The sequence below is a fragment of the Hippopotamus amphibius genome, chromosome 5, assembly GCF_030028045.1.
Source record: "Hippopotamus amphibius kiboko isolate mHipAmp2 chromosome 5, mHipAmp2.hap2, whole genome shotgun sequence".
Classification (NCBI taxonomy): domain Eukaryota; kingdom Metazoa; phylum Chordata; class Mammalia; order Artiodactyla; family Hippopotamidae; genus Hippopotamus; species Hippopotamus amphibius.
In genome coordinates this window covers 137801988-137829016 of record NC_080190.1, presented here as the reverse complement: position 1 = coordinate 137829016, position 27029 = coordinate 137801988, and the positions used below count along the sequence as shown (strand labels likewise).

General features: G+C 40.0%; 1 protein-coding gene across 2 annotated transcripts in view; it reads right to left on the bottom strand.

The window, feature by feature from the left end:
• Nucleotides 1-12339: 12339 nt before the first annotated feature.
• Nucleotides 12340-27029, bottom strand: part of SPAG1 (sperm associated antigen 1) — a 79318-nt gene continuing 64628 nt past the window's right edge. For both annotated transcript variants that reach the window (XM_057735185.1, XM_057735186.1), the window contains 6 exons: nucleotides 26133-26299; nucleotides 22634-22766; nucleotides 19914-20040; nucleotides 14938-15102; nucleotides 13480-13851; nucleotides 12340-13382 (listed from right to left, as the gene is read on the bottom strand). In XM_057735185.1, the coding sequence (XP_057591168.1) occupies nucleotides 13251-13382; nucleotides 13480-13851; nucleotides 14938-15102; nucleotides 19914-20040; nucleotides 22634-22766; nucleotides 26133-26299 (1096 nt within the window). In that variant the 3' untranslated portion in view covers nucleotides 12340-13250. The remainder of the gene's footprint in view (nucleotides 13383-13479; nucleotides 13852-14937; nucleotides 15103-19913; nucleotides 20041-22633; nucleotides 22767-26132; nucleotides 26300-27029) is intronic.

The following is a 27029-nucleotide window of genomic DNA, read 5'->3' as shown; positions in this document are numbered from 1 at the left end:
GGGTGGGGCACAGACCCCCAATATCTGAGAGAGGTCTCCTGCCCCCAGGGCTGTTTTGGTCTCCACACCCAGCTCAAATCCACACCTGCTCAGCTCGGACCCAGGAGGCAAACAAGGATCATTGCCCCAGTCATGTGAGGCCTTTGATTGTTTATGAGTGTAACCTGAGAATGTTAGCCCAGGAACTCAATAAAAGCAACCTGGGATGAGTCAGCAGGGCTCTTGATCCGAGAGGTCTTGAGCCCCCCGGTCCCACTTTTCTCTTCAGTCTGTCTGTGTCTGTGTCTTCTTCAAGCTTGCGGCACCCGTCACTCACCTCGAGTCGCCGAGCTGGTCGTGGCATTTATTCATTCATTCAACAAAGAAAGTAAATCTGGAGATACAGCACTGTACCAAATAAACAGATTCTCTGGTTTCAGCAAGCTTGTAGTTAGGAGAGTGACATAAATAATAAACATATACACATACCTTAAAATAATGTCAGATAATGGATGTTATGAAAATATGGGATGGCGGAAAAGTGACTAGAAGTATTAGGTAGTGCTGTTTTATACAGGGCAAACTGGAAAGATGTCTTCTTAGGTGACATTGTGCAAAGATCTAAAGGAAGGGAGGAACTACGAAGACATATCTATTGGATGAGCATTCCAGAAAGAGCTTGCACCAGGTAAGTTAATGGACATCAGTCTTGGAATTTGATATCTGGAAGTATGTTGGCCACCTTGTTTTTCCTGGAGAGTGTCTTGATCTTAGCACTTTACATTTCCATAAACATTTTAGAATAACCTTGTTGCATTCCACCAGTTTTGGCTGGGATTGCATTGAATCTATAATCATCCCTCTAAAGATCTTGCACATCATAAATTTTATTCCCAGGTACTTGATTTTTTAGGTATCATTTTCTGTTTATTAGTATATAGGAACACAGCTAATTTTTACGTAATGATCTTGCATCTGGGGGATAGTACTCTTTTAATTCCAAGAGTTTATCTCTAGATTCTTTGAGGTTTCTCTACATATCATCTGTCAATAATTTATTTTTTTTATTTAACAAACACTTTCACAGTGCTTTGAAGTGTCAGACACTTTCTATGTACTTTTAAAATATTCCTATTTACTCTTTAGAACCACCCTGTGAAGGAGGTACTCACTATCCCCATTTTATAGATGAGGAAACTGAGATACAGAGTTATTAAATATTTTCCCCAGAATTACATGGCCGGTAAGTGGCAGAACAAGGATTCAAATATTCCTCTTCGATCGTCCCATCATATTATTTCTTTTTCTGGTCCATTTGCACTGGCTAGGACTTCAAGTGTATAATGATGAATAACAGTAGTTTGGGGGACATTGTTAAGTTGCTAATAATCTCAAAGAGAAACCTTTCAAAATTTCAACCATGAATTATGATATTTATATTTCAATTGTATCTGCAGATGTATTTGTAGAACCCTTTATCAAATTAAATTCTTTTCTGACTCTTAGTTTGCCAAGAGTGTTTACCTTAGGAAATATGTTGGATTTTATTGGCTGCTGTTTTGGAGAGAGAGTCATCTATCATATAATTGTGATTTATTCCTTTAAGGTGTTAACATAGTGAATTTGATTCTTCAAATGTTAAACTAACCTCCTGGGATAAACTTTAATATCAGAGTATGTAAGACTGGAATTATGTCTTCCTCGAAAGTTTAGTAGAAATTGCTATTAAGGTTGTCTGGACCTTCTGAATTGCTTGTTTTTTTAATACCACGGAGGTTTACATTTTCACGGTTAGTAAACAATTCCTTTTCATTTATATAATATGAGCAGCAAGGCATGGCAAGCTCTTTCCTCTTTACAAATCCAAGAGTGTGGAGATTTGCTGGTTGTCTGGTGCCAACATAGTCCTGCTTTTATTCTTTTTCTTTGCAGCTTTTTGCCTAATAATGTTGTAGCACCTACTTCTGCTACCTTTTGTCCTGCATGAAGGAAGAATTTAGATATTTCTCAACCCTATGTGTACCAGGTGCCTCCAAATTCTGAATTCAGGATATTAGGAAACTAGAAACCTTAAAAAGAAAGAAACTGTAGGCTCTTGAGGGCAAGAAGCTTATCTTCCTTTTACGTTTTCCTATATGTGTGCTTCATAAGTGCTTTATCTGTGAAGAGGGAATTAAGGATAAACTTCCTACGATGGGACACAACAACTGAGCAAAGACAGAACATTTGTGGACCGAGGCCTCAGAGTTGGTGACCAATGACTTCATTACATTGTCCACTAGAATAAGTTTTGAAACAAGACTGTGGTCAAAAGAGGCAGTCACTTTTAACAAAGTTTTCTGCCAAATAGGTTAAATCGTAAATATTCTAGGATGTATGACAGCCACTGGAACGTCTTTTTTTCAGGGTTGGTATAATAACCAAGGCATTTTGATTTTGTTTCCAGGGGCTTTTTTTTTTTTCCCTGTTTAAGGAAAATGTAATGTGTTCAGCTAAATAATCATTGCTTTAGAGGTAATGTGCAAACTGATATTTTAGAGACAAGTACTATTTGAGAGTTTAAATAAAATGTACACAAAAGACTTTCCCCTTCCCTTTTCCTTTCTCTTTTTTCTTTGCTCCCTCTTTCTTTTCTCTGCCTTTCTTCCCACATTACCTTCCCCCATAACCACTGCAAATGACCAAGTGTGTGATAGCATAGCTTTCTCCACAATCATATAATTTCACACAATGCATATGTGTATTGATTATTGTCATGATTTTCTCAGTATCTCAGAAATCAGTCCAAGTCAAGTGATATAGCATCATTCTTTTTGATGGCTGCATATTCATGGGTATTCACTTTGTGACTCTTCCGTTTTGTTTTTCTCTTTACAAAACAGCATTAAGAAACATCCTCATATGGTGGAAGGACCTAGAGTCTGTCATACAGAGTGAAGTAAGCCAGAAAGAGAAAAACAAATACCGTATGCTAACTCATATATATGGAATCTAAAAAATGGTACTGATGGACCCAGTGACAGGGCGAGAATAAAAATGCAGATGTAGAGAATGGACTTGACGACACGGGGTGGGGGGTGAAGGGGAAGCTGGGATGAAGTGAGAGAGTAGCACTGACATATATACACTACCAGCTGTAAGATAGATAGCTAGTGGGGAGCTGCTGCATAACACAGGGAGATCAACCCGTTGATGGGTGATGAATTGGAGGGCTGGGATAGGGAGGGTGGGAGGGAGTCACGGGAGGGAGGGGATATGGGAATATATGTATAAATACAGCTGATTCACTTTGTTGTACAGCAAAAACTGGCACAACAGTGTAAAGCAATTATATGCCAATAAAAAGCTAAAAAAAAAAATCCTCATACATAAGTCCTTGTTTTCTGGTATTTTGGAGTATGGGAGGTGGATTCATGGAAATCAGATAGCTACGTTGAAAAGTATATGTATTTTTAATTTTAATAAGATGGTCAGATTGCCTTCCTAAAAAGGTTGTCACAATTTCCAGTTTCACTAACAATACACGTGCCCCCTTTCCCCTGTATTCCATGAGCAATGGATATTAGAAGCTGTATAGTTTGCAAGGCTGTTTGGTATAAAGTAATATCTATTACTTGATTTTTCATATCCCTATGAGTGAATTTGTACATCTTTTTGAGTGGTTTTCTTTTTTTGCGGGGAGAGAAATGCTGGTATTTGATTTGCTGTTCTCTAAATTGTCTTTAATATTTTTTGCCTATTTTTTTGAGTTGTTTTCTCCTTGTCAGTTTGAAAGATATCTTTATATTATAGCTATCATGATAGCTATATAATATATTATAGCTATTGTTATATTTTTATTGTATTTTTCTCCAAATCTAGTATTTGATTATTGACTCAACTTTTCTTGCTGTGCATTTTTTTCCTAAACTTTATTTAGAATATTTTTAAATTTACAGAAGAGGTGCAAGGATAATTCAGAGGTTGTGTACACTTTGTTCATACATGTTATGTTTTTTGCCGTATGAAAGCTCTATTTTCACATGTGTCTAGTGGTATATTTCAGGCCTCTAGTCGTGATTAAGGTCTCCCCAGTCCTAAATGATACTTACAGTCTCCTAGATTTCTTGTGAGATTATTTTTTACATTTGCCCTGATCTGTCTGAATTTATGTTTAGTATATAATATAGAGGTCCAATCTTATTTTCTTCCATTTGGAAAGCTGTTTGTGATGACACTATTATATAATCTATCCTTTCCCTGTGATGTGAATGCTATTTTTTTACTGGAATTTCTAGATTTCTACCAAAAAGCCTGCTGGGATTTTTACTGTGATTCCATTGAATCTGTAGATCAATTGGGGGAAAATTTGCATTTTAATGATACTGACTCTTCTGATCCATGAACACATTGTCTCTATCCATTTAGTTTTTTTAATTTCTTTAAACAGTGCTTTGTAGTTTTCAGATCTTTTAAAAAAAAATCTCAATTTCTGATTTTTCATTAATAGTGTACAGACATACCATGTTTTATTGCACTTTGTTTTATTGTGCTTTGAAGACATGGTGTTTTTACAAATTAAGTTTTGTGGCAGATGATGGCTAGCATTTTTTAGCAATGAAGTTTTTTTTTAAATTCATTTTGTGGTGATACAAGTATAAAATTTGAATTTATTTATTTATTTACTTTATTAGTTGTGTTGGGTCTTTTTTGCTGTGCGCGGGCTTTCTTTAGTTGCAGCGAGCAGGGACTACTGTTTGTTGTGGTGCACGGGCTCCTCATTGCCTGTGGCTTCTCTTGTTGCAGAGCAAGGGCTCTAGGCACATGGGCTTCAGTAGTTGCAGCACACGGGCTCAATAGTTGTGGCTTACGGGCTCTAAAGCACAGGCTCAATAGTTGTGGCGTGTGGGGTTAGTTGCTCCGCGGCATGTGGGATCTTCCTGGAGCAGGGATCGAACCCGTGTCCCCTGCATTGGCAGGTGGATTCTTAACCACTGTACCACCTAGGAAGCCCCAGCAATGAAGTATTTTTTAATTAAGGTGTGTACAATTTTTTAGACATAATGCTGCATACTTAATAGACTATAGTGTAAACGTAACTTTCATATGCACTGGGAAACCCCAAAATTCATATGACTCACTTTATTGTGATATTTTACTTTATTGTAGTGGTCTGGAATGAAACCTGCAATATCTCCAAGGTTGCCAGTATAGAAATACAATTGATTTTTATAGATTGATCTTGAATCCTATGAACTTGTAAGTCATTTATTAATGCTAATAACTTTTTGGCAGATTCTCTAGGGTTTTTCTACATAGACAATCATGTCTACAAATAAAGACAGTTTTATTTCTTCCTTTCCAATCTGGAAGCCTTTACTAATGTTTCTTTCTTTTTTTTTTGCCTTATTTTACCGGCTTTAACCTCCAATACAACATTAAATGGGAATAGTTAAGAGCAGACATCTTACCTTGTTTCCATTTGTAGCATAGAAGTATTTAGTCTTTCACTCATCTGCAGCTTTTATTCCTTCTGGTAAATTCTTGACACACAAACAGGTGACATTTTGAACTGATTGGAGTTTGACCCTAAGTCATTGTCTGAACTTGATGGTTTACCTTTTTTCCCCTCAATTTAAAAAATTGAGATATAGTTCACATATAAAATAGGAAAACTAGAAAACCAAGTCAATTTGGTTTGTAAGTATCCTGTCTGGTTTCTGCCCGCTACCTGGTGAAGCATGCCTGCAGTGGCAGAGTTTCAAACTAAGTTTCCCGTACACTGTGACACTGGAAATTCTACAGTAAAGTAATTCAGTCAGACTGAGCTCTTCCTTCTCATCAACCCAAGTCAACACATGGCTTAAATTTTACCTCTTCCTGAAAATGTTCTTGATTAACTGGCCCTGTTAATAACTTTGACACTTGACCATTTTATTGATGCTTTTTTTTTTCCCCTACTAGAGTCTCTTGAACTTCGTTTTATTTTCCATTTCTTCCAGTTCAGTCATAAGCTCATTAAAAGCAGGAGCTATCTTTTTATTTATCTCCCACAATACTTTATTCAGAGGATCATAAATAGTTGAGTTCACTTACAGTGCTCATGCAACTCAGATATTAGTTATAACACACTCGGTTTCTAGGACAGTGTATTTTCCAACTTGTCTAAGACTCACAAGAAATTTTTAAATTTAGATTCTCAACCCCTTGGACTCTAAGATATCTGCCCAAGTGATTCTTATGCAAGTATTCCAAGAAGTACTGTTTGAAGAATGTTTAGTGTCACCATAAACTTCTCGGTAATAGGAGCTTCTCGAATCTGAATTTTGGAAACCAGGGCACCTTTTAGGGCAGCGTCCTCTATGTTCGTTCATTCAACATCTGCTAAGCATCCACCAGCCTATGCCAGACTCTGAATATACATCTGTGTTGGCTTACTCTCAGAACAGTGACAGATGGGAAAAGACATGTGCTATCCTGTCTGGTTTCTGCCCCCTAGTTTAACAAATAGGTTGTTAAACTCAACCTGTGGAGTCATCTCTTGGCTGTTGTGATATGACTGATTTCCAGGAGATAGCACCAGACCACTTCTCTGGCTATCCCATTTCTATTGGCATGGTCTTAATGTGTGACTTACCCAGTAAGTAAATATAAAGGTGTCCATAATATTTGAAAATAGCTTTATTATCCTTTTCTAACAACATAGACGAGATCATTATACTTATGGGAAGAAATCAGTTGTGTACATAGAAGGTAAGATAAGGAACTTGTGAAGTAACACCAGGCATTTTACAAGAACTACATAATCCTACAACCCTGAATGGTAGGAAGGTATCTCTCCTCATTTTGCAGATGAGGAACCTAAAGTCTTCATGGTTATACAGCTCCTGAGTATCAGTTAAATCCTGAGTTGGGATTTAATTTCAGGTTTATCTGATGCCAAAGTCTATGCTCTAAAGCAATTTCCCAGAAAAAAAGAGAAGGGGCAGCTGTGGGAGTCTCTTATAGTCTGTCTCCTGCTGCTTCTTCACTGATCTTTCTTACCATTAATTAACCTTCAACCATCTCTTTACTTTTTGGCAAAGGTATCAAAACCTGTCAACTTGATGAAATGCATTGTATCCTGGAGACAGATTTGCATGCTAACAGATGTCCCTCGTGTGGGGAATTGAGAGAGGCAGCAGCCCATGACTTCCCCATCAGTCCTTAGGGGTCTTTTTTGGTTCTGGGTGGTGCCAACTAGGAGAGTAAAATTCCTAATGAACACACTTTGCTTCATCCTGTTTCTAGATAGCAAACCCATGAAATAATAGAAAAGCAAGTATAATAAACTACCTTTGAACTCACTCTGCTATAACTCATGATGAATCTCTTTGCATACAACATAAGCATCAAACCTTTTACTTCCTTCTGAGAAGGCCCTTAGTGAAGAGTACACCATTCCTAACACAAGGCACAACAAACTGATCACATGAAGGGAATTTTCACCAAGATGCATGAGAAGTAGAAGTGAACAGGCTTGAAGCGTTCCTGACAAACATCAAATTCTCAAAATATTTACCACTTTGCAGTGTTAATGTGTACAGCCCTTTGCATTTTGAGATCTTGCTCATGAAGGAGGTACTCTCTGAATATGCCTACATAGATTATCACTCATTCTGAGCGATTCAGAAGTATAATAGCCAGTTTAGATTGGGTATTATAGCTGCCCTTAAAGCTTTGCTTCTTCACCTTCCAGTGTCACCTCCTTTGCCCACAAATCTCAGCAAAAGGGCGAAACCAACACAGTCCCAGTTTCTTGGCATTTCATACTATACAATATTCTGTTGTGTTCTTATTTGGGCTTCAAGATAAATAAAGGGATTAGATTTAGGTGAGAAGATCTCTAAAAACTCTCTTTAGGCTACAATAGTATAACAACTCTATGACTAAGAAAAGGCTTCTGGATTTGATCCAGGCTGTTGAGAGCAGTTTCAATAGTGATAGGAGGTAGAGGCCAAATTTCTTTCAAAAAGGGAAATTTGGGGAGGGGAGGGAAATGGAGAAAATTATCTATTTTTGAAAACATGGTGATAGTGTAGAAAAAGGATGGAAACTTGGATGTTGAAAGACAGACTCTTCTTTAGGTGGGAAGAGTTGAGTCGGTTTGTAGGCTGAAGAGGGTGGTAATAGAAAGGACATGTTGCAGATGCAAAAGAGGTGTTATCCTTGGAGGACAGTCCTTGAAGAGGGGGTGGGATCAGGGATCAGCATTAGGAAGGAGAGGAATACTGCTTTCTGGGAGCGAGAAGGAGTAGGGAAAATCTGGCCATAAGTCAAAAGGAAGGGAAGCTGATTGGAGCAGTCATATGGGATGGCCTCAGTTATTTCTGTTAAGGTCAGGAGGCTGAGGGTGGCCAAGGCAGTGGACCATGAGATCAAATGATAGTAACTGCAGAGGCAGGACATTAACTGATGGTCCATAATTAGGAGATGTGGAATCCTAGATTCAGGTTCTATACAGAGGGAGCTTTCATGTCGTCTATGAACCAGAAAAAATGATAGCCTCTTGTGTTGTATCTAGCTTAAAAGGGTATTTTCATAGGTTATTCCACAACAAACATGATTGTCAGCCCAGATGGGATCTACTAATCATTTAAAAATATGCAAACTTAATGATTATGATTTGCTCAGGTGTATTGTCATGTATAGTTTTAAGAACCTTTGTTGTTTTATTCCTTTCATGTTTTAATGTTTTGTCCTTCACTCAGTCTAGAAACTGCTTAAAAGGTCCCTAAGGCATGAGTTTAAACTTTGATAAATCACCCTCACTCTTGTAGAGAATTACTTTGAGATTTTTCTACTTCCGGATGCATGGTTTACAGCAACCCATCAGATATAACAAGTGCTAACATTCTGCTGAAATACTTTAAGTAACATATGTACCCTAAAATATAATGATAAAGTTGGTAATGCTTCTTATACATTCAGTGAAGACTTATTTTTTTGTTTTTTTTTAATATGGACCATTTTTTAAAAGTTTTTCTTGAATTTCTTACAGTATTGCTTCTGTTTTATGTTTTGGTTTTTTTGGCCATGACGCTTGTGGGATCTTAGCTTAACCACTGCACCACCAGGGAAGCCCTGAACCATTCTTGTATCTCAAGGATAAATCACACTTAGTCATATATTTAGGTACTCCAATGTTGAGCACATACATCTTTGTGATTGTTGCATCTTCTTGCTTATTGACCTCCTTTATCATTACATAATGATCTTCTGGGACTTCCTTGGTGGCGCAGTGGTTAAGAATCCGCCTGCCAGTGCAAGGGACATGGGTTCGATCCCTGGTCCAGGAAGATCCCATATGCCACGGAGCAACTAAACCTGTGCACCACAACTACTGAGCCTGCGCTCTAGAGCCAGCGAGCCACAACTGCTGATCCCATGTGCCACAACTACTGAAGCCCATGCACTGCAATGAGAAGCCACTGCAATGAGAAGCCACCGCAATGAGAAGCCCGCGCACTGCAACGAAGAGTAGCGCCTGCTCACCGCAACCAGAGAAAACCCGCGCACAGCAACAAAGACCCAAAGCAGTGAACAAAAATAATAAATAAATTAAACAAAACATAATGAACTTCTTTGCTTGCTGTTGTTTTAGGCTTAGGGTCTATTTTGTCTAAGTATGATTATTCCCACTTTTTGTGGTTTATACTTGCATGGAATATCTTCTTCCATCCCTTCATTTTGAGCCTGTGTGCCTTTAAAGCTGAAGTGAGTCCTTTGAAGGAAGCACACAGTTGGGTCTTGTTTTTTAATCAATCCAGCCACTCTGCCTTTTAATTGGTGGATTCAGTCCATACACTCAAAGTAATTATTGATATGTAAGAACTTACTGTTGATTGCCATCTTATTGCTTTCTGTTTTCTATTTCCATTGTTTCTTTCCCCTCTGTTTCTGTTTTTACCCTATGCTTCTTTTTCCTTTTGTCTCATCTTTGTAAACTGGTGATTTTCCATGGTGATATGCTGTTTTCCCTTTTTAAAATTTTCATAAATCTGTTCTAGATTTTTGCTTTGTGGGTACCATGAGCTTCATCTAAAACAGCTCATAGATGAAACAGTCCATTTTACACTGATAGCATCTTCATTCCCCTATGAAGCCTCTACCCTTCATTCCCCCTCCTTTTATATTTTTGATGTCACAATTTATCTGTGTATTTAAGAAATTATAGTAGCTCTAGTTATTTTTAATGCTCTTTTCCTTTAACCTTTATAATTAAGTGGTTAATACACCATCTTATTATAGAATTAGAATTTTCTAAATATATATATAATTTTACTTTTACAGGTATAAAGGTGTTTTCATGTCACTGATGAGACTCTCTTCATTTCAGCTTGAAGAACTCCTTTCAACATTTCTTGCAAGGCAGATCTAATTGTGATAAACTCCCTCAGCTTTTGTCTGAGAAAGTCTTTATTTTTCCTTCATATCTGAAGAATAACTCTGCTAGACAGTATCCTTGGCTGGGAGTTTTTATTGTTCAACATTTTGAATATGTAATTCCACTCTCTCTGGAGGGGTTCTGGTGAGAAACCTGTTGGTAACCTAATGGATGTACCTTTGTAGGTTACATTCTTTTCCCCTGGCTGCCTTTAGGCTTCTTTATCTTTAATTTTTGGTAGTTTCATTACAGTGTGTCTTGGAGAGGGTATTTTCACATTTAGATAATATTAGCTTTGTGAATTTGGATGTCCAAGTCTCCCCACGTTTGGAAAGTTTTCAACTAATATTTAAGTAAACTTTCTGTCCCCTCTCCCTCTGGATCCCCAATTCTTCTAATACTGATATTTGCTCTCTGTCTTGAGTCCCATAGATCATGTATGTTTTCTTTGCTCTTTTTTGTTCTGCTTTATTTCAATATTCTCATCCCCTAAGTCCTTTATTCTACCTTCCATCTGCTCTGTGCTACTGCAGAGGCTCTCCAGTGCCTTCTTCATCTCATTGAATTCTGCAGCTCCAGAATTTGTTTAGTTATTTTTGGTGATTTTTTGGTAGAGTTAATTTTGTTCATGTATTTTCCTTCCTAGTACCATTAAGCTATCTTCCTGAGTTTTCTGGTAGCTCACTGAGATTCTTCAAAACAGCTATTCTGGATTCTTTATCAGCTACACCAGAGAATTCTGTGGCTTTGAGCTTGGTTGTTGAATTACTGGTTATCTTTTGGGGGTGACCCCTTTTTTTGACTTTTCATGTTCCTTAGGTTTTGGTGCTGCTCTTTTTGCATCTGAAGTAGCAGACACCTCCTTAAATCTTCACTGGTCGCCTTCAGATGGGGTACTAATCACTGGTGTTCCTATAAGAGAGGCTGCCTCAGTTTCTGGATGGGTAGGCCTCCTCCACTCTTCTTCTTCCCCCTCTGCGGCAAGATTCTTAACCTTTCATGTTCCTTCTTATTCTTACAACTCACCAGACTGGCTGCTGGAAACCCCTCTGCTGTTTTCCAGAAGGTGGTGTTACAGCTCCAGTTGCAATGTCTCCCTTACCCACAGACCCTGGTCCATTCTTTTGAGAAAACTCCAACTAGGGTGTTCTGGGCTTGCTCTCACTGCCCACTCGGGATCATGCAGAATGATCTGGCCACAGAATGGGAAGAAGTGTGGCTTTAGCACTTGGGGTGCTGCGGATGCCCGTGGACCCAGTGGGGAGATCCCTGAGTGGGGTACTCCCAGAGGTTTGTGGGCAGACTTCCTGCTGCAGTCCTGAAGCGGTCTGCAGGAACCGTGCTCCTTTAATGCCCCTGATAGTCTTATCTACTTCCTTCACTTTCTCTTCCCTTCCTTCAGTCACGGAGGTCCCGCCTCAGGACTCCTGGTGCTGCTGGGGAGAAACACGTTTCTCCAGGTGTGACCCAAAGAGTTGGGACAGCTGGGCACTCGCCCACTGCATCCCACCTCCTCCACGGGAGAGGCTGCCCCCTGCAGAGCTAGTCCTGGGTGTGTAACTGTCCACAGAAGAGAACGTTTCCTTTTTATGTTTCTACTGTAAAGTTACTAACACACGCCATCATTTACTTGTACAAAAACTTAGTATCATTCAAAAGGAGGAGACTATTTTGTTTGCTTGAACACTGGAGTTAAATACCCATCACAGTAGATTTTCATTTATGAACTTAGGAAAGGATAGTTTAAAAGAAAAATGGCACAGTTTGAAACCATTTACCCACAATACTTTAAATATTCTATAATTATTAAATATTAGATAAAATAATAATGGATATGGTAATAATGAATGTGATAGTCATCTTTCATCTGCTCTTCTAAAGAACAAGAAAATGATCCAGAAAAAGAGACTTGACCAAAGACTGCAGCAATAAATGACAGCACGCTGATAGAAACCTGAATGTTTTATTACAAGAAACACCTTTACTTTGACCCAGTTAACAAGGGAGCTCTCACTATAAAGAGTTCTTCACTTTCCCTTTTGCACTAAGGGAATAAATATGATCATGTTTAAAGGAGGGGAAAAAAAAGAGGGAGAAATTTAAAATGGGGGAAATGTGGGAGGGACAATTCAAACAGAAATGCAGGCTTAGTTGCTTTATCTAGTAGTGTTTTGTTATTGCTTATACAAGGAACACATCAGGGAAACTAGCCTTTAAAAATCTAGTAAAAAGTAGTTGAATTTTTGGCAATTTTTGTTCTTAATTATTAGGCAATGCTTCCATATTAGAAAAAAATAAGTTCCTTTTATAGCTTTAAATTAACAATCACAATTTATTTAATAATCATTTCATATTATAGATTTAAGTGTTACATTTCATCTTAGAGGCCTGTAATCCACAAGTAGTATAAAATGGGATTTATATATATCTTAGCAGGAAATAACGGTGATATAATAATCACTGTTAATGATTTTCACTTTTAAAAATGAATTATAAAGAAATACATTTCTGTCAAACTTAAGAGCACTCCTTCATAGCCCAAAGAAGTGTAATTTAACTCAAAATTTTAACAAGTTATTAAAAGAAAATGTATAACATAAGTTAAAATGCATCTTAAGTTCCAAATATACTTATTATTAAATATAAAGATGTTAGCTCTGGTATATAAGAAAATATTTACAACTAATAAAAAGCAGATTGTAGAATATATGTGTTCTATATATAAAAATAAGTAAAATATTTTATAGTCCAGACCAAGGGATCTTTTCTAAGCCAAGTTTTATCCATGCAACTCTATTACAGTGCCATCTCGTTAGCATTACTGGAACATGTACATGCATGGAAGAAATCTAACAATAATCTTGATTTAAAGCTCATACTGCCTTTTGAGGGCCTGTACATCTTCTAAAGTAAAATGTTTGTTGGGTGTGTCTGAGAGGTCATCAAAGAGCTGTTTAATCTGCTCCTTTTGGCCCGTGCTAATTAGTGTCAACATCATCTGAAAGAAGGAGAAAAATTATACTGGCATACAAGTTAACATTTTAAAGTTGTAAAAAAAAAATCAATCTCCATAAATAAGATAATTTTCCACTTACCTTAAACCTTTCTGCTTTACTCAGATAGAAAAGATGCTGATATGCCAAAGAGGGATCTTTATCAATAAGGCTATTTTTCAGAGACTGGATGAGGAGGAGGAATGTATCCCCTTCAAGTTTGTTACTCAACAACATCGGCAAATCTTTTGGTTCAGTGATGGCTAACAGGTGGGCACAGGCTTCTTCATCTTTCCTGGTACTGATGGTGTTTATAACCTGACCAAATTCGTAGGCATTGTTAGGCTTGGAGATGGATAGTTGCTCGTAGAATTCTCGTGGCCCGTTGCTTGTGGCCCCCTTCTCTGAAGCAAGGCAGTCAGTGGGGACCTCCTCCAAGGTCCTTTCAGGCTCTGCTTCATGGCCTTCACTCACCTTCAGGAAGAAAACAATTACACTGTGACACAACAGCCACTGCACACACCCCAAGTTTCCTTTATTAAAACGGGAAGGAACTGAAACACTCAAGTAGACTGTATTTTAGTTAAGTTCTAAGTGAAAAATACATAACTTGTAATAAAATTTACTTTTTTAGGAAGAGAAGTTTTAAAAAGTATAAGTATCCACTCATAAAAGTACTGTTTTTAAATTTAAAAAACATTTTTTGACATTGAGAATATGGCAATGAAATTTTTATTTTTTTCCACCAGTAAAAGCTGCTATATAAAAGAAGATCTATAACAACTTTATATCTCCATGATAAATTTTACATTTACTTATTTCTTTACATTTGACAGAGAAGTGAACTTACATTTTTCAATTCTCTTAAAACAGCTTTTTTCTTCCTGCCTTAGAGGGAAAAAACTCCCTAGTTTCTCTCACATATTAGCCTCTTACTCTTAGTGGAAATGTAAGATGATAGGTAGGTTGATATGAGAATTCGTGAATACACAGGAGTCCATGAGCTGACATTCTTCACTAAAGGCAAAGCAAAAGGCTACAGCACAAGGCACTGAGTTATCTGAAATCACAAAGGTAGGTTTGATTCTAGAGTAGTCCAGGACCCTTGATGAGGCTGGTCTTGTTTATGAGTACTAAAAAAAAAGTCTGAACCAATCAGGAACCTGTCTATGGGGTGTGGCGTGCAGGACCACTGAAATTGAATCAGTCCTGTAGGGTTCTCCAGGTCGACCAGGAAGCAAAGCTCAGTGGCCACAGGGTCGCAGGGCAATCTGGAGCGGAAGCAATAAAACCACAGGCCAGATGGTGCAGGGGGAGGGGAGCACAGAAAGGAAGAATGTAGATATCCAAGGTCCTTGGGCCCAAGTCGGGAAATGCAATGGCTAATTGGCTAATTATCACAACAAAAGAAAAATCTTATTGTAATTTGTTAAAATGTCTTCACTGATCACCAGAATAAAAGCACAAAATTTTAAAAATTCATAAGAATATGACCTCGGAATCCAATATGAGTATAGGATCTCCAAAAGAGTACTTTCAGAGATAATCAAATACACATACCTCTTGAATCTCAATTTTCCTTCTCTCCTTTTCTTTGTCGAGTGATGCTGCATTGTCCTTGCTACTAAGGATTCTGGTTACCTCTTCTAGTTCCATTTTTGCCTCAACAACATCTGGGTCTAGTAGGAGAACTTTATTGAGATCGTTTAAGCTTTTCTGGTAATTCTGAAAGCAGGAAGGCAGAGAAAATAATTTTCATAAATAAAAGGAGAAGGGGCACAGATGAGCCCGAGTGGGAGTGAAACTAGTGAGATGAGTACACAGAGCGTGTGCAATGGGACCCCGTTAGAACCACAGTAATAAAGTTAGGCCTATGAGGTAAGTCTTGGGCTAAAATATTATAACCCACAACACAGAGGACATCCTGTACAGAAGAGTGAGCACAGAATGTGGAGTTAGAAGACAAGCTGAGTTCTGTATCACCACAACTTTCACAGTCCCTGACACACACAGGCATTTGTTGTCCGCTAAATGAATAAATGAAAGAACGAACAGCCTCATATCAGCACCTACTAGCAGTGGAAACTCGAACAAGATCTCAGTTAACCCTTCTGAGCTTCAGTTTTCTCATCTCTAAAATAAGGATAACAAAAGATTCTTTATTCTAGTTTTCACAAGGTTGTGCCAAGTAATGAATGAATGAACAGAATATGAACGAGTTAAACCTATGAAGAGCTGGACAAATGTTAGCTGTTACCATAATATCCTGTTCCCTAACACCCTTCGAGCTGTATACTGTTCTAATGGGCTAGAGTCAACATTTTTTCTTCTATGAAGAGTCAGGCAATACACTGGACAGGTTGAGGGGAATGAAAAGGAATCTACGCTTAACAAAACTGCACAGAATCTGGTGGCAGAGACAGATACCACAAGATCACAGCTGGCTGTGACAGCCATATTCCAGAACTACAGACTGCATCCATGTTTGATTAAGCCAAAATTAATTCTATGAGGAGGCAAAGAATTCCAATGACACGTAACCTCTCAAATATTCATGACATATAATAACAGCATGCATTGGATGCTGAAGCACAGGTGAAATAAGCTAGTGGTTATGTGACATTCCTGGGGGCCTAGCTGTAAGGCCACAGCCCTTCCCACTCCACCCAGCAACATACCTGAGCAAGGGTGATGTGTTTAAAGGGATAACCTTAAACCTGCTCTAACTTATTTTTTGAAAAAAGGTAAATTATTTTCAAACCATAGTATACTAGTACTATTAACAAATCTCCACTGTAGCACTGTGTCACAACAGCACAGCGGGAACCTGCTACAGAAAACAAATGATGTTATGTTTCCATTCTACGTGTTCCAGGCAGGGAATCACACTGAAAGGCAAGGAGGTGGAGCGGCAGGGCAAGCTCAGGGAGTAATAAGAGCTAACTCTTACCCCTCTCAGCATTTTGCAAGTGTTATTTTACTCCCACAATAGCCCTATAAATACTTTTATTGCCCCATTTAAAGATGAGGAAACTGAGGCATAGAAAGATAATCTTTGAGATGCTCAAGGCAGCAATGAGCAGAAGGTGAATGATAAGACAGTTGTGGAGCTCAAGTGAGAGGCCTGAAAATAGAGAGCTGTGTGCTGCAGGCTTGTAGATAGAAGGCCACCACCAAGGAGTTGACTTTTTTTTTTCATCCATTCAAGGAAAGTCTGTGCCTAAAGACCAATCTGCTTGGAAGAAACCTAAGAAAGCAAGAAATACACTTTGATAAGTGTTAAACAGAGGCAGGCAAGTGTGAAGAGAGGGCCCCACAGCAGGAAGGGCAGAGATGGCCACAGAGCAGGGAGGTGGTGGCAGAGAAGGGGCCAGGCTGTCGGGTCAACACAGTGTCAGACCAGATGTGGCACCTCCGTGGGCCTGGGGCTAGGACACTGTGGGGGAAAACAACTGGGGACCCGGCCCTCGTGGAAGCTTACGTCTTATGAGGGGAAACAATAAGACAACAAGTGAACAAATGAATAAACAAAGAAAGCATGCACTGTCAGTTATGCAATTAAGGAAAGCAAGGATTGAGAAGAATCAAGATGGCAGAGTAGGAGGACGTGCGCTCACTCCCTCTTGCAAGAGCACCGGAATTACAACTAACTGCTGAACAATCATCAACAGAAAGACACTGGAACTCACCAAAAAAAACCACCCCACATCCAGAGACAAAGGAGAAGCCACCAATGAGACGGTAGGAGGGGCACAATCCCATTAAAATCAAATCCCATAAATGCTGGGTGGGTGACTCACAAGCTGGAGAACAATTATACCGCAGAAGTCCTGAGGGTTCTGAGCCCCACATCAGGCTTCCTAACCTGGGGGTCCAGCAACGGGAGGAGGAATCCCCAGAGAATCAGACTTTGAAAGCCAGCAGCATTTGATTGCAGGACCTCCACAGGACTGGGGGAAATGGAGACTCCACTCTTGGAGGGCACACAATTAAGTGTGCTCACCAGGACCCAGGGGGAAGGAGCAGTGACCCCACAGGAGACTGAACCAGACCTACCTGCTGGTGTTGGAGGGTTGCCTGCAGAGATGGGGGGCAGCTGTGGCTCACCGAGGAGACAGGGGAACTGGCAGCAGGGTTTCTGAGAAGTGCTCATTGGCGTGAGCCCTTCCAGAGTCCACCATTAGCTCCACCAAAGAGCATGTAAGCTCCACGGCTGGGTCACCTCAGGCCAAACGACCACCAGGGTGGGAACACAGCTCCACCCATTGGCAGACAAGCAGATAAAAGTGTCACTGAGCTCCACCCACCAAATCGGATTAAAGTTTTACTGAGCTCCACCCACCCAGCCCAACCCACCATCAGTCCCTCCCATCAGGAAGCACCCAGGAGCCTCCTAGACAGCTTCCTCCACAAGAGGGCAGACAGCAGAATCAAGCAGTATCAGCACTATTTCATCTTGTGGAACTGAAAACCACAGCGACAGAAAGAGAAAATGAAAAGGCAAGAGACTTTGTACCAGATGAAGGGACAAGATAAAACACCAGAAAAACAACTAAATGAAGAGGAGATAGGCACTCTTCTGGAAAAAGAATTCAGAAAAATGATGGTGAAGATGATCCAGGACTTTGAAAAAAGACTGGATGCAAAGATCGAAAAGTTGCAAGAAAAGTTTACCAAAGACCTAGAAGAATTAAAGAGCAAACAAACAGAGATATGCAACACAATAACTGAAATGAAAAATACACTAGAAGGAAGCAACAGCAGATTAACTGAGGCAGAAGGACGAATAAGTGACCTGGAAGACAGAATGGTGATAATCACTGATGCAGAAAAGAATAAGGAAAAAAGAATGAAAAGAACTGAAGACAGCCTAAGAGACCTCTGGGACAATGTGAAATGCACCAACATTCGCATCATAGGGGTCCCATAAGGAGAAGAGAGAGAGAAAGGACCTGAGAAAATACTGGAAGAGATTATAGTTGAAAACTTCCCTAACATGGGAAAGGAAATAGCTACCCAAGTGCAGGAAGTGCAGAGAGTCCCAGGCAGGATAAACCCAAGGAGAAACATGCCAAGACATATAGTAGTCAAAATGACAAAAATTAAAGACAGAGAAAAATCATTAAAAGCAACAAGGGAAAAATGACAAATAACATACAAGGGAACTCCCATAAGGTTAACAGCTGATTTCTCAGCAGAAACTCTACAAGCCAGAAGGGAGTGGCATGATATATTTAAAGTGATGACAGAGAAGAACCTACAACCAAGAATACTCTACCCAGCAAGGATCTCATTCAGATTCGAGGGAGAAATCAAAAGCTTTACAGACAAGCAACAGCTAAAAGAATTCAGCAGCACCAAACCAGCCCTACAACAAATGCTAAAGGAACTTCTCTAAGCGGGAAACATAAGAGAAGAAAAGGACCTATAGAAACAAAAACAAAACAATTAAGAAAATGGTAATAGGAACATACATATCAATAATTACTTTGAATGTAAATGGACTAAATGCACCAACCAAAAGACACAGACTGGCTGAATGGATACAAAAAGAGACCCACTTCAGACCAAGGGAGACATACAGATGGAAAGTGAGGGGATGGAAAAAGATATTCCATGCAAATGGAAATCAAAAGAAAGCTGGAGTAGCAATACTCATATCAGATAAAATAGACTTTAAAATAAAAAATGTTACAAGAGACAAGAAAGGACACTACATAAAGATGAAGGGATCCACCCAAGAAGAGGAGATAACAATTATAAATATATATGCACCCAATATAGGAGCACCTCAATACGTAAGGCAAATGCTAACAACCATGAAAGAGGAAATGCAAAGCAGAAATAGAGACACAGATGTAGAGAACAAACATATGGTCACCAAGTGGGGAAAGTGGGGAGGGTTGGGGGGGAATGAATTGGGACATTGGGATACCAAATTGTATACTCTAAATATATGCTGTTTATTGTCTGTTAACTGTATCTCAATAAAAGTTCTTAAAAAAAAAAATAATGGTGTGATTTTCTTAGAGAAGAATGCCATCCGACAGCCTCACGTTAACCACTGGCCAGTTTAAGGCCCAAATCATCATGAACTTCCCAGCCTCTGCCATGTCTCTACCAATGTCTATGCAGGTGAACACATCTTCCATTCTGATACCTTCCTCTCACTCCACAGACAGCCCCAATCCTCTGCTAGAAGTATTCAGTGGCATTGCTGGTGGCCCTCAGTAATTCAGTAACAAACCTTCCTGTCCTTTAAAGTGGACCTATTATAACTAACAACACTCCTTAGAAAATCAGGAAATAAATCATCATTTTTGAGCTGGAAGGAATCTCAGAAATTATCTAGCTCCACGTTATAGTTCAGGGAAATATGTGGCATCTTCCAAGGTTTCAGGACTGGTGAGTACAGAACTAGGATTAAATCCCAGGATAATGTCACTTCCATTCCCTGAACCCACGATTTATGTTCATGCAAACCACATGATCCGTTCACAGCTGACATTTATATATTAAAATGAAGATTTCCTCACCTTGAGTCCTTTGTGAGCAAGGGCCCGTCTATAGCATGCTTTCACATTCCCATGATCTATCTGAAGTGCCTGGTCACAGTCCTGCTTTGCCTCTTCAAACTGGCCCAGCTTCAAGTAACAGAGAGCTCTGGTATAATGTAATGGAACTCAGCATTATGAAAGGTAAAAACCACATAGTTATAAACTTGGATGGCTAACAGAAATCAGAAAACAGCTAAATAAGTCTTTCTATACCATAGCTGCTACAACTGAAACCTAGCATTTTTCCCCAATTATGGCATTTTCTTGCAATACTTGCAATTAGGGCCCTGGGGATACAACTGCAATAAAAACAGTCCTGGCCTTCAAGGAGGCTGCAGTCTAGGGGAAGAGACAGTCAATTAAAAGAAGCAAACACAATAAAGTCTGTAAAGGATGCTCTGGGAAGACAGAGCTGAGACTCTCTCATCAGATTTGGTGGAGCTAAAGCAAAGGGAGGAGTAGTCAGGGAAGACTTCCCAGAAGCAGTGATATTTAAGATGAAGCCCAGAGTACACAGTGAGATAATCCAATGTGAAGACACTGGGCTGAGATTTAAGATGTAGGGAGGGCACAGCATGTGCAAAGTCCTATGTGGGAAGACATTCTGGAACCTTTTTGAAGCATTGAAAGTGTTGAAGTATGTGGGCCGAGCAATGGGATTCAGAATGTCCTGCTTGAGCAGTGGAGGAACTGAGGGTGTGGGGCGTGGAGACTAATATCACCCTGTTTGGTCCTGAGGGATGGCTGGTTAGCCAAAGACGGGTAAGATTCCTCAGAGGAGGAACAACCTAAGACAGGCACAGCCGCAGAGGGGCCAACAGGGGTGGTGCATAGAACCTTCCTTATATCACCGTGTTTGGCCCTGGAGGATGACTGGTTAGCCAGAGACGGGTAAGATTCCTCAAGGGAGGAACAACCTAAGACAGGCACAGTCGCAGAGGGGCCAACACGGGTGGGGCACAGACCCCCAATATCTGAGAGAGGTCTCCTACCCCCAGGGCTGTTTTGCTCTCCACCCCCAGCTCAAATCCACACCTGCTCAACTCAGACCCAGGAAGCAAACAAAGATAATTGCCTCAGTCATGTGAGGCCTTTGGTTGTTTATGAGTGTAACCTGAGAATGTTAGCCCACGAACTCAATAAAAGCAGCCTGGGATGAGTCAGCGGGGCTCTTGATCCGAGAGGTCTTGAGCCCCCCGGTCCCACTTTTCTCTTCAGTCTGTGTCTGTGTCTTCTTCAAGCTTGCGGCACCCGTCACTCACCTCGAGTCGCCGAGCTAGTCTCGGCACTCCTACAGTGGCAGAGAACACGGTGCTCTTGATGGACTAAGAAAAGAGCGCTATGGTGGCGATGAGGCTGGGAGAGTGGGAGGCCAGATCAGAAAGGTCCTGGCTGGAGGTTGAGCTTTATCCTGAGCTTAATGGCAGTCCAGTGATGGGTTTTTAAGCAGAGGCTGATCTGTTCACCGTGTTTTAGGAAGATCACTCTAGCTGCAGCGTGGAGAATTAGAGAGAACGAGGCTGTGCAGGGACACCTGGAAGTGTGAGGCAGATATCTAGGGAGAGAGAGTGATGGCCTGGAGCAGGGGCTGACAGTGAGGGTAGAGGGAAAGGGTCACGCCCAAGAGGAATTTAGAAGGTAGGACATCTGAGCTGCTAACAGACTGGAGAGGGAGGTGTGGGTCAGGGATGATAACCCACCGTGAGCACAGAAGGGAAAGAGGTGCTCAGGTCCGGGGCTCCAAGACAGAGATTTGGGAGGCATAATTGGAAGGTGGTAAATGGAGCTGGGGACAGGATGAAATGGCCCAGAGAACATTAGAGCAAACAAGGGATCTATGCCTTTAGAAGCCTGATAAGACCCAGGAAAGAAAAGCCTCACAGAGAGACAAGGGGAGAGCCAGGCAGGTGAGCTGTCTGCACCGCAGCCAAGAGGGGAGGTGGTCTCCAGGGAAACCTGAGTGGCCACTGATGCCCAAGACCACCAAGGCTGAACAGGAGAAGGGTAGAAAAATACCTGTTGGGTTTAGTGACACAAAAAGGTTGCCAAAAGAGGAAAGCACGTGCGAAAAGAAAGCAGTGAGAGATTAAGTTTAAAAGAACTTCCTGAAATAGCTAGGGAAACCCACGCTGAGTCCCTATTCTTTAGGAACCATACCTTATTCTTCCTTGTCACTGCAGACTCTCCCTACTCCCTAAAAATCCCCAAATCACCATATTCTAGGAAACTATCTTTTTTACCATGATGTGTTAAAGACAGCCCCTGAGCAGCATTCTGGAACAATCTGCCCGTTCCTACTGCACACTAGAAGATGCCGGGCCCTTCCCTTAGCACTTCAAGAGAAAAGGGGCACTTAAGTTTGAGAGGCCGCTGATTCCTGCTCCCACTCTGGAGGATGATGCTGAGGCCTCCTCACCAGCTGCAGCGAGGCTACACACCAGGGAGGCTCAGAGCAGCCTCAGCCAAGGCAGGGAAGGCTCTGCAGGAACCTTAACACAGCCCCCATCAGACCTCCCCGCTCCAAGACACATCATGGTTTCAATCCCTCCTATGGCCCCACCTCTTTAAAAAACACTCACTTAAAACAATCTGCTATATAAATTCTCAGAATCATGGGAAAAAACTGGCAATTAATTCATCTATAATTTTTTCATCAAAAATATTAAGAGAAGAAATACAAAAAGTTACGAGGAACTTGCCTGTTTGTATAAATGGCACATTCCTTGTTGTTGATCTTCAAGCATTCACTGTATTTACTGAGGGCGTCTTTATAGTTTTTGTCCTTTACACATTGATTTCCTTCTTCTTTAAGGGTTTTAAACATGTTTTCATCTATGGGACACACACAAAAAAGTGGAAATATTCATATAAGCACCTCTTCAAAATTTTAAGTATACTGTACATTAAGTGACCACAGAGCATACAGAGCTAAAGTCTAAATGGAACAAAACTTCATATACAAATTAACAAGATAAATTGGCTGTAAATAAAGATGGTTATGCAACTATGACACTTTTTTCAAGTTAGAAAATAAAATACAAGTGATTCTATCATTTTATCGATATTGGCATGCCTTCTCTTCTCTCCTGGAGATATCTAGTGTTTGGTGTAGTAACTATTTCATGAAAAATGAATAAACAAACCCATTAAAGCCTGAAGTAGACATATTTCAGCAGTCCAAGTTTCCTTGGAAAATCACACCTCCTCCACTCTCAGCTCCTGTGGTTTAAGCAAAGCAAACCCCACCCTAGCCCTACCTTTTGGGCTAATCTTTGTTTTACTCACCAGCACCTTATATTCCCTTGGCCACAATAATCTAATTGGTCAGGGATGGACCTATGAGACCCAATGAGCTACAATAAGATTTTTGTGACAGCTTCTGGTAAGATAATTCTTATTCTTTTTCGTGGACTATGCGGGCAAAGGGAGGAGCTATTTTGCCATCGTGAGATACAAGAGGAGACTCTGTCTGAGAACGGGGCCAACAGAGCAAGAGAGAGAGCAAAAGAACAACATTCTCTGAGTCCTGACTCCAGCCATCCCTGCAGCTACTCTACCTGCGGACGTTTCCACAAGAGGGTGCCAATAAACACCTTTTTTTGCTTAAGCCACTAAGGGCTGGGTTTTCTGTTATCTGCAGTCAGAGAGTCCCAACTATTACTACTGCCTATTATCTCGCAGTGGCATGGCTGCTCACTCCCTCAGGGCCCATTTCCGTCTTCTTAAGGGGACCTCAATATTCATTCAGCTCTCACTCCTCTCCTACTCAGCCCATGCGTCCAGGAACTCAGGCCTAAATGATCAGGGCACGGCATTTCTTCATCCCAGGGATTGGCTCAGGAATGGGGACATAAGCCATTAGAATAAATACCAATAGAGTTCAGCCAATGGAATAACAGGCTAGGTCTCTGGGGCAACATATTTCCTCATTCCTAAATTAACGCCACCAAAAACAATGGTGTCTCTCTCCCTTTGCACATTGATCTGTGCAGACATGAAGCCTAAAACTGCTATGGTTCTGTTGTCTCTGGCCAGAGCCTGAGCCCTGACGAGTCTCCCTGATTTTAGAGCCTACCTTGGCCCTTTCAGTTACCATTCTTTACAGCTGTAAGTCGACAGATTTTCTGTTACTTGCAAAGTTTTCTAAAATACATAAAATACTAAAATGTAAAGTTTTAAATCTATGTAATAACTTTACCCTATGGACTAACTTGATATAAAATAAAAATCCATAACTTAAATTTTAAAATATACTTTTTAAATTCAGTGATCTAAAAATCTTTTTTTAATTAATTAATTAAATTATTTATTTTTTTTTTTTTGGGGGGTACACCAAGTTCAATCATCTGTTTTTATACACATATCCCCGTATTCCCTCCCTCCCTCGACTCCCCCCCTCACCCTCCCTCGAGTCCCCCCCACCCTCCCCATCCCAGTCCTCTAAGGCATCTTCCATCCTCGAGTTGAACACCCTTTGTTATACAGCAACTTCCCACTGGCTATCTATTTTACAGTTGGTAGTATATATATGTCTGTGCTACTCTCTCGCTTCGTCTCAGCTTCTCCTTCATCCCCCGCACCCCCCCAAACCTCGAGTTCTCCAGTCCATTCTCTGCATCTGCGTCCTTGTTCTTGTCACTGAGTTCATCAGTACCATTTTTAGATTTCGTATATGTGAGTTAGCATACAATATTTGTCTTTCTCTTTCTGACTTACTTCACTCTGTATGACAGACTCTAGGTCCATCCACCTCATTACATATAGCTCCATCTCATCCCTTTTTATAGCTGAGTAATATTCCATTGTATATACATGCCACATCTTCTTTATCCATTCATTTGTTGATGGGCATTTAACTTGATATAAAATAAAAATCCATAACTTAAATTTTAAAATATACTTTTTAAATTCAGTGATCTAAAAATCTTGATAGATGCACTGCATTTATAGTATAAACTTGGAATGTAAACAATGGTCTTATTTGTCCCTCTGCACAAATGGCATGAAATATTAATTTTTCATCCTTTATTTCAAATCACAGAATATTTCTGCCTAATGTTTCATGTGTCAAAAAATTTCATACTAAGGGACCAAATGATACGTCCCATAATTCTTGGTATTTATAAGCTCTAAAACAGAATATTAGATGATTTTTTTTCTCCAACTTGCTGAAAAACTTTCTCCAAGTTTTTCTTCCCACATTTTTTTTAAGTCTTTGGTATCCAGTCTCACTAATAATTAGTGCAAAATATGAACAGAAATAACTGATTATTCTTGTGTTTATGATTTGCTATCATACACCTATAGTATATGTTTCCTACATGCATGTTATTAATAATGAATAGCTACCCTTTATTGAGCAAATGCTTTGTGCCAGGCCCCATTAATAATGGACTCCAGAAACTAGAGATCTCCATGTTTTTCCCAGGACTGTTGAACCATCTAAAAGCCTTGGCAGACGTTCCCTGCATCATCTTTCTAGGCAATAAAAAGGGTGAGGGTCTAACAGTAGCCACTGGGACATGACGGCTCAGGAACCTCAGTGTGTCTGCAAGGTGAAGCTCAACGCAGACACACACGGGGTTCCTAAGCAGGCAGGAGAAATGGGGCCTCAGCCGGCTTTCAAGCAGAAAGCAAGCAGGAAGGCACATTTATTAAACACTCTGCACAAAGTTCTCGGTAGGCACAGTGGGGACGCAGGTATGGATGTGAACAACTACAATAAAAGGCAGAAGGAGGTACTGCTAGATACATGTTGTAGGGCTTTAGTTTGCTTTATGATTTCAAAAACATCAATCTCATTACACTAGCCTTGCCACATACATGGTGTTTAGAGAACTATATGCTAAATTCTTTTTCTTATTATTAATAATAATGCCGACTTAACCTTTATTAAGAGGCTACTATAAGCTTACACAGTCAGCACATGTGCTAAGTATTTTATATGCATATCTCCATTTATTCCTGAGAATAACTCCATGAGACAGTTACTCATATTTCCCCCTTTCATATACACTAAGACACTGGAGGTGTGCAGCAACTTCTTAAGACTCTGCAGTTAGAAAGAGGGAGAACAGGGTATTAACTTAAACCCAGGTCTGACACCTGAGTTCATGCACTTATCCTTCTGCTTTACTCTGAAAATATACACACAGCTCATGATAACCCACAGAAGAAATGAATGCAGGCTTCCCCTACCTGTGATGCCTGGTTGGTGACGGCTGCAGGAATCTCCCACTTGATCTGGGGGTGTCTCTGCCGCAGGCCGCCAAGCTCGCAATTGTGCGGAGGGAGGCACAGCAGGAATGGGTGACAGTTTCTCCCGCCAACCTGGTCCATCCAAAGCCATTAAGATTTTTGTTATTCTGAAAAGAAAATCAGTTTTCTCTGTTGATCATGCAATTTGCTTTTTATATTACTGAAGGTCATATCAAGAGTAAAATTTACAAATGCTATGCATTTCTTTATTTCCCTTAGAAAACACACAATCCAGCTATCTGCTGTCTACATAAACTATCTTAAAAAGGACTTTTAAAAGTTACTCCAAACTATATAACTTTAGATCCTTTTTGTAGCAAAAGAAAAAAAATTAAGACATTTCTAATTGGTTTAAAAAGCTTTTTGCTGTATATGCAATGAAATTTTAATTTTTAAAAAAGTGAAGCTTAAAACTAAAATTTAGGGGGCTTAGAAGAAATGTCCCCCCCCATAACATTTCATATAATTACTAAATTGATAACGCATTACTCTTGAGAATAATTAGAAGTATTTTAGAATTTCTATGCCCAAACTGTATACTAAAGACAGGTGTACAAGACTGGCTGCTGAAACTGATGAAGAGCAGCTGTCAGGTAGAACAGTGCTTCTTCTTGAAACATTTACACGTGGTTAACATACTCTTATCTTGTATTTTTTTATCTCTAAAATTATCCACTCTTTGTTTTCATATGCATAAAGATGAAAGAATAGGATATTGGCATCTACAATGAGGGCCCTTGTATTAATGACATTTGCTCATGGCTATCATAATATTCAGATAACCCCTGATTATCACTTTCTCATCACTTTAAACTTGCAAAATATCATACTTAGATT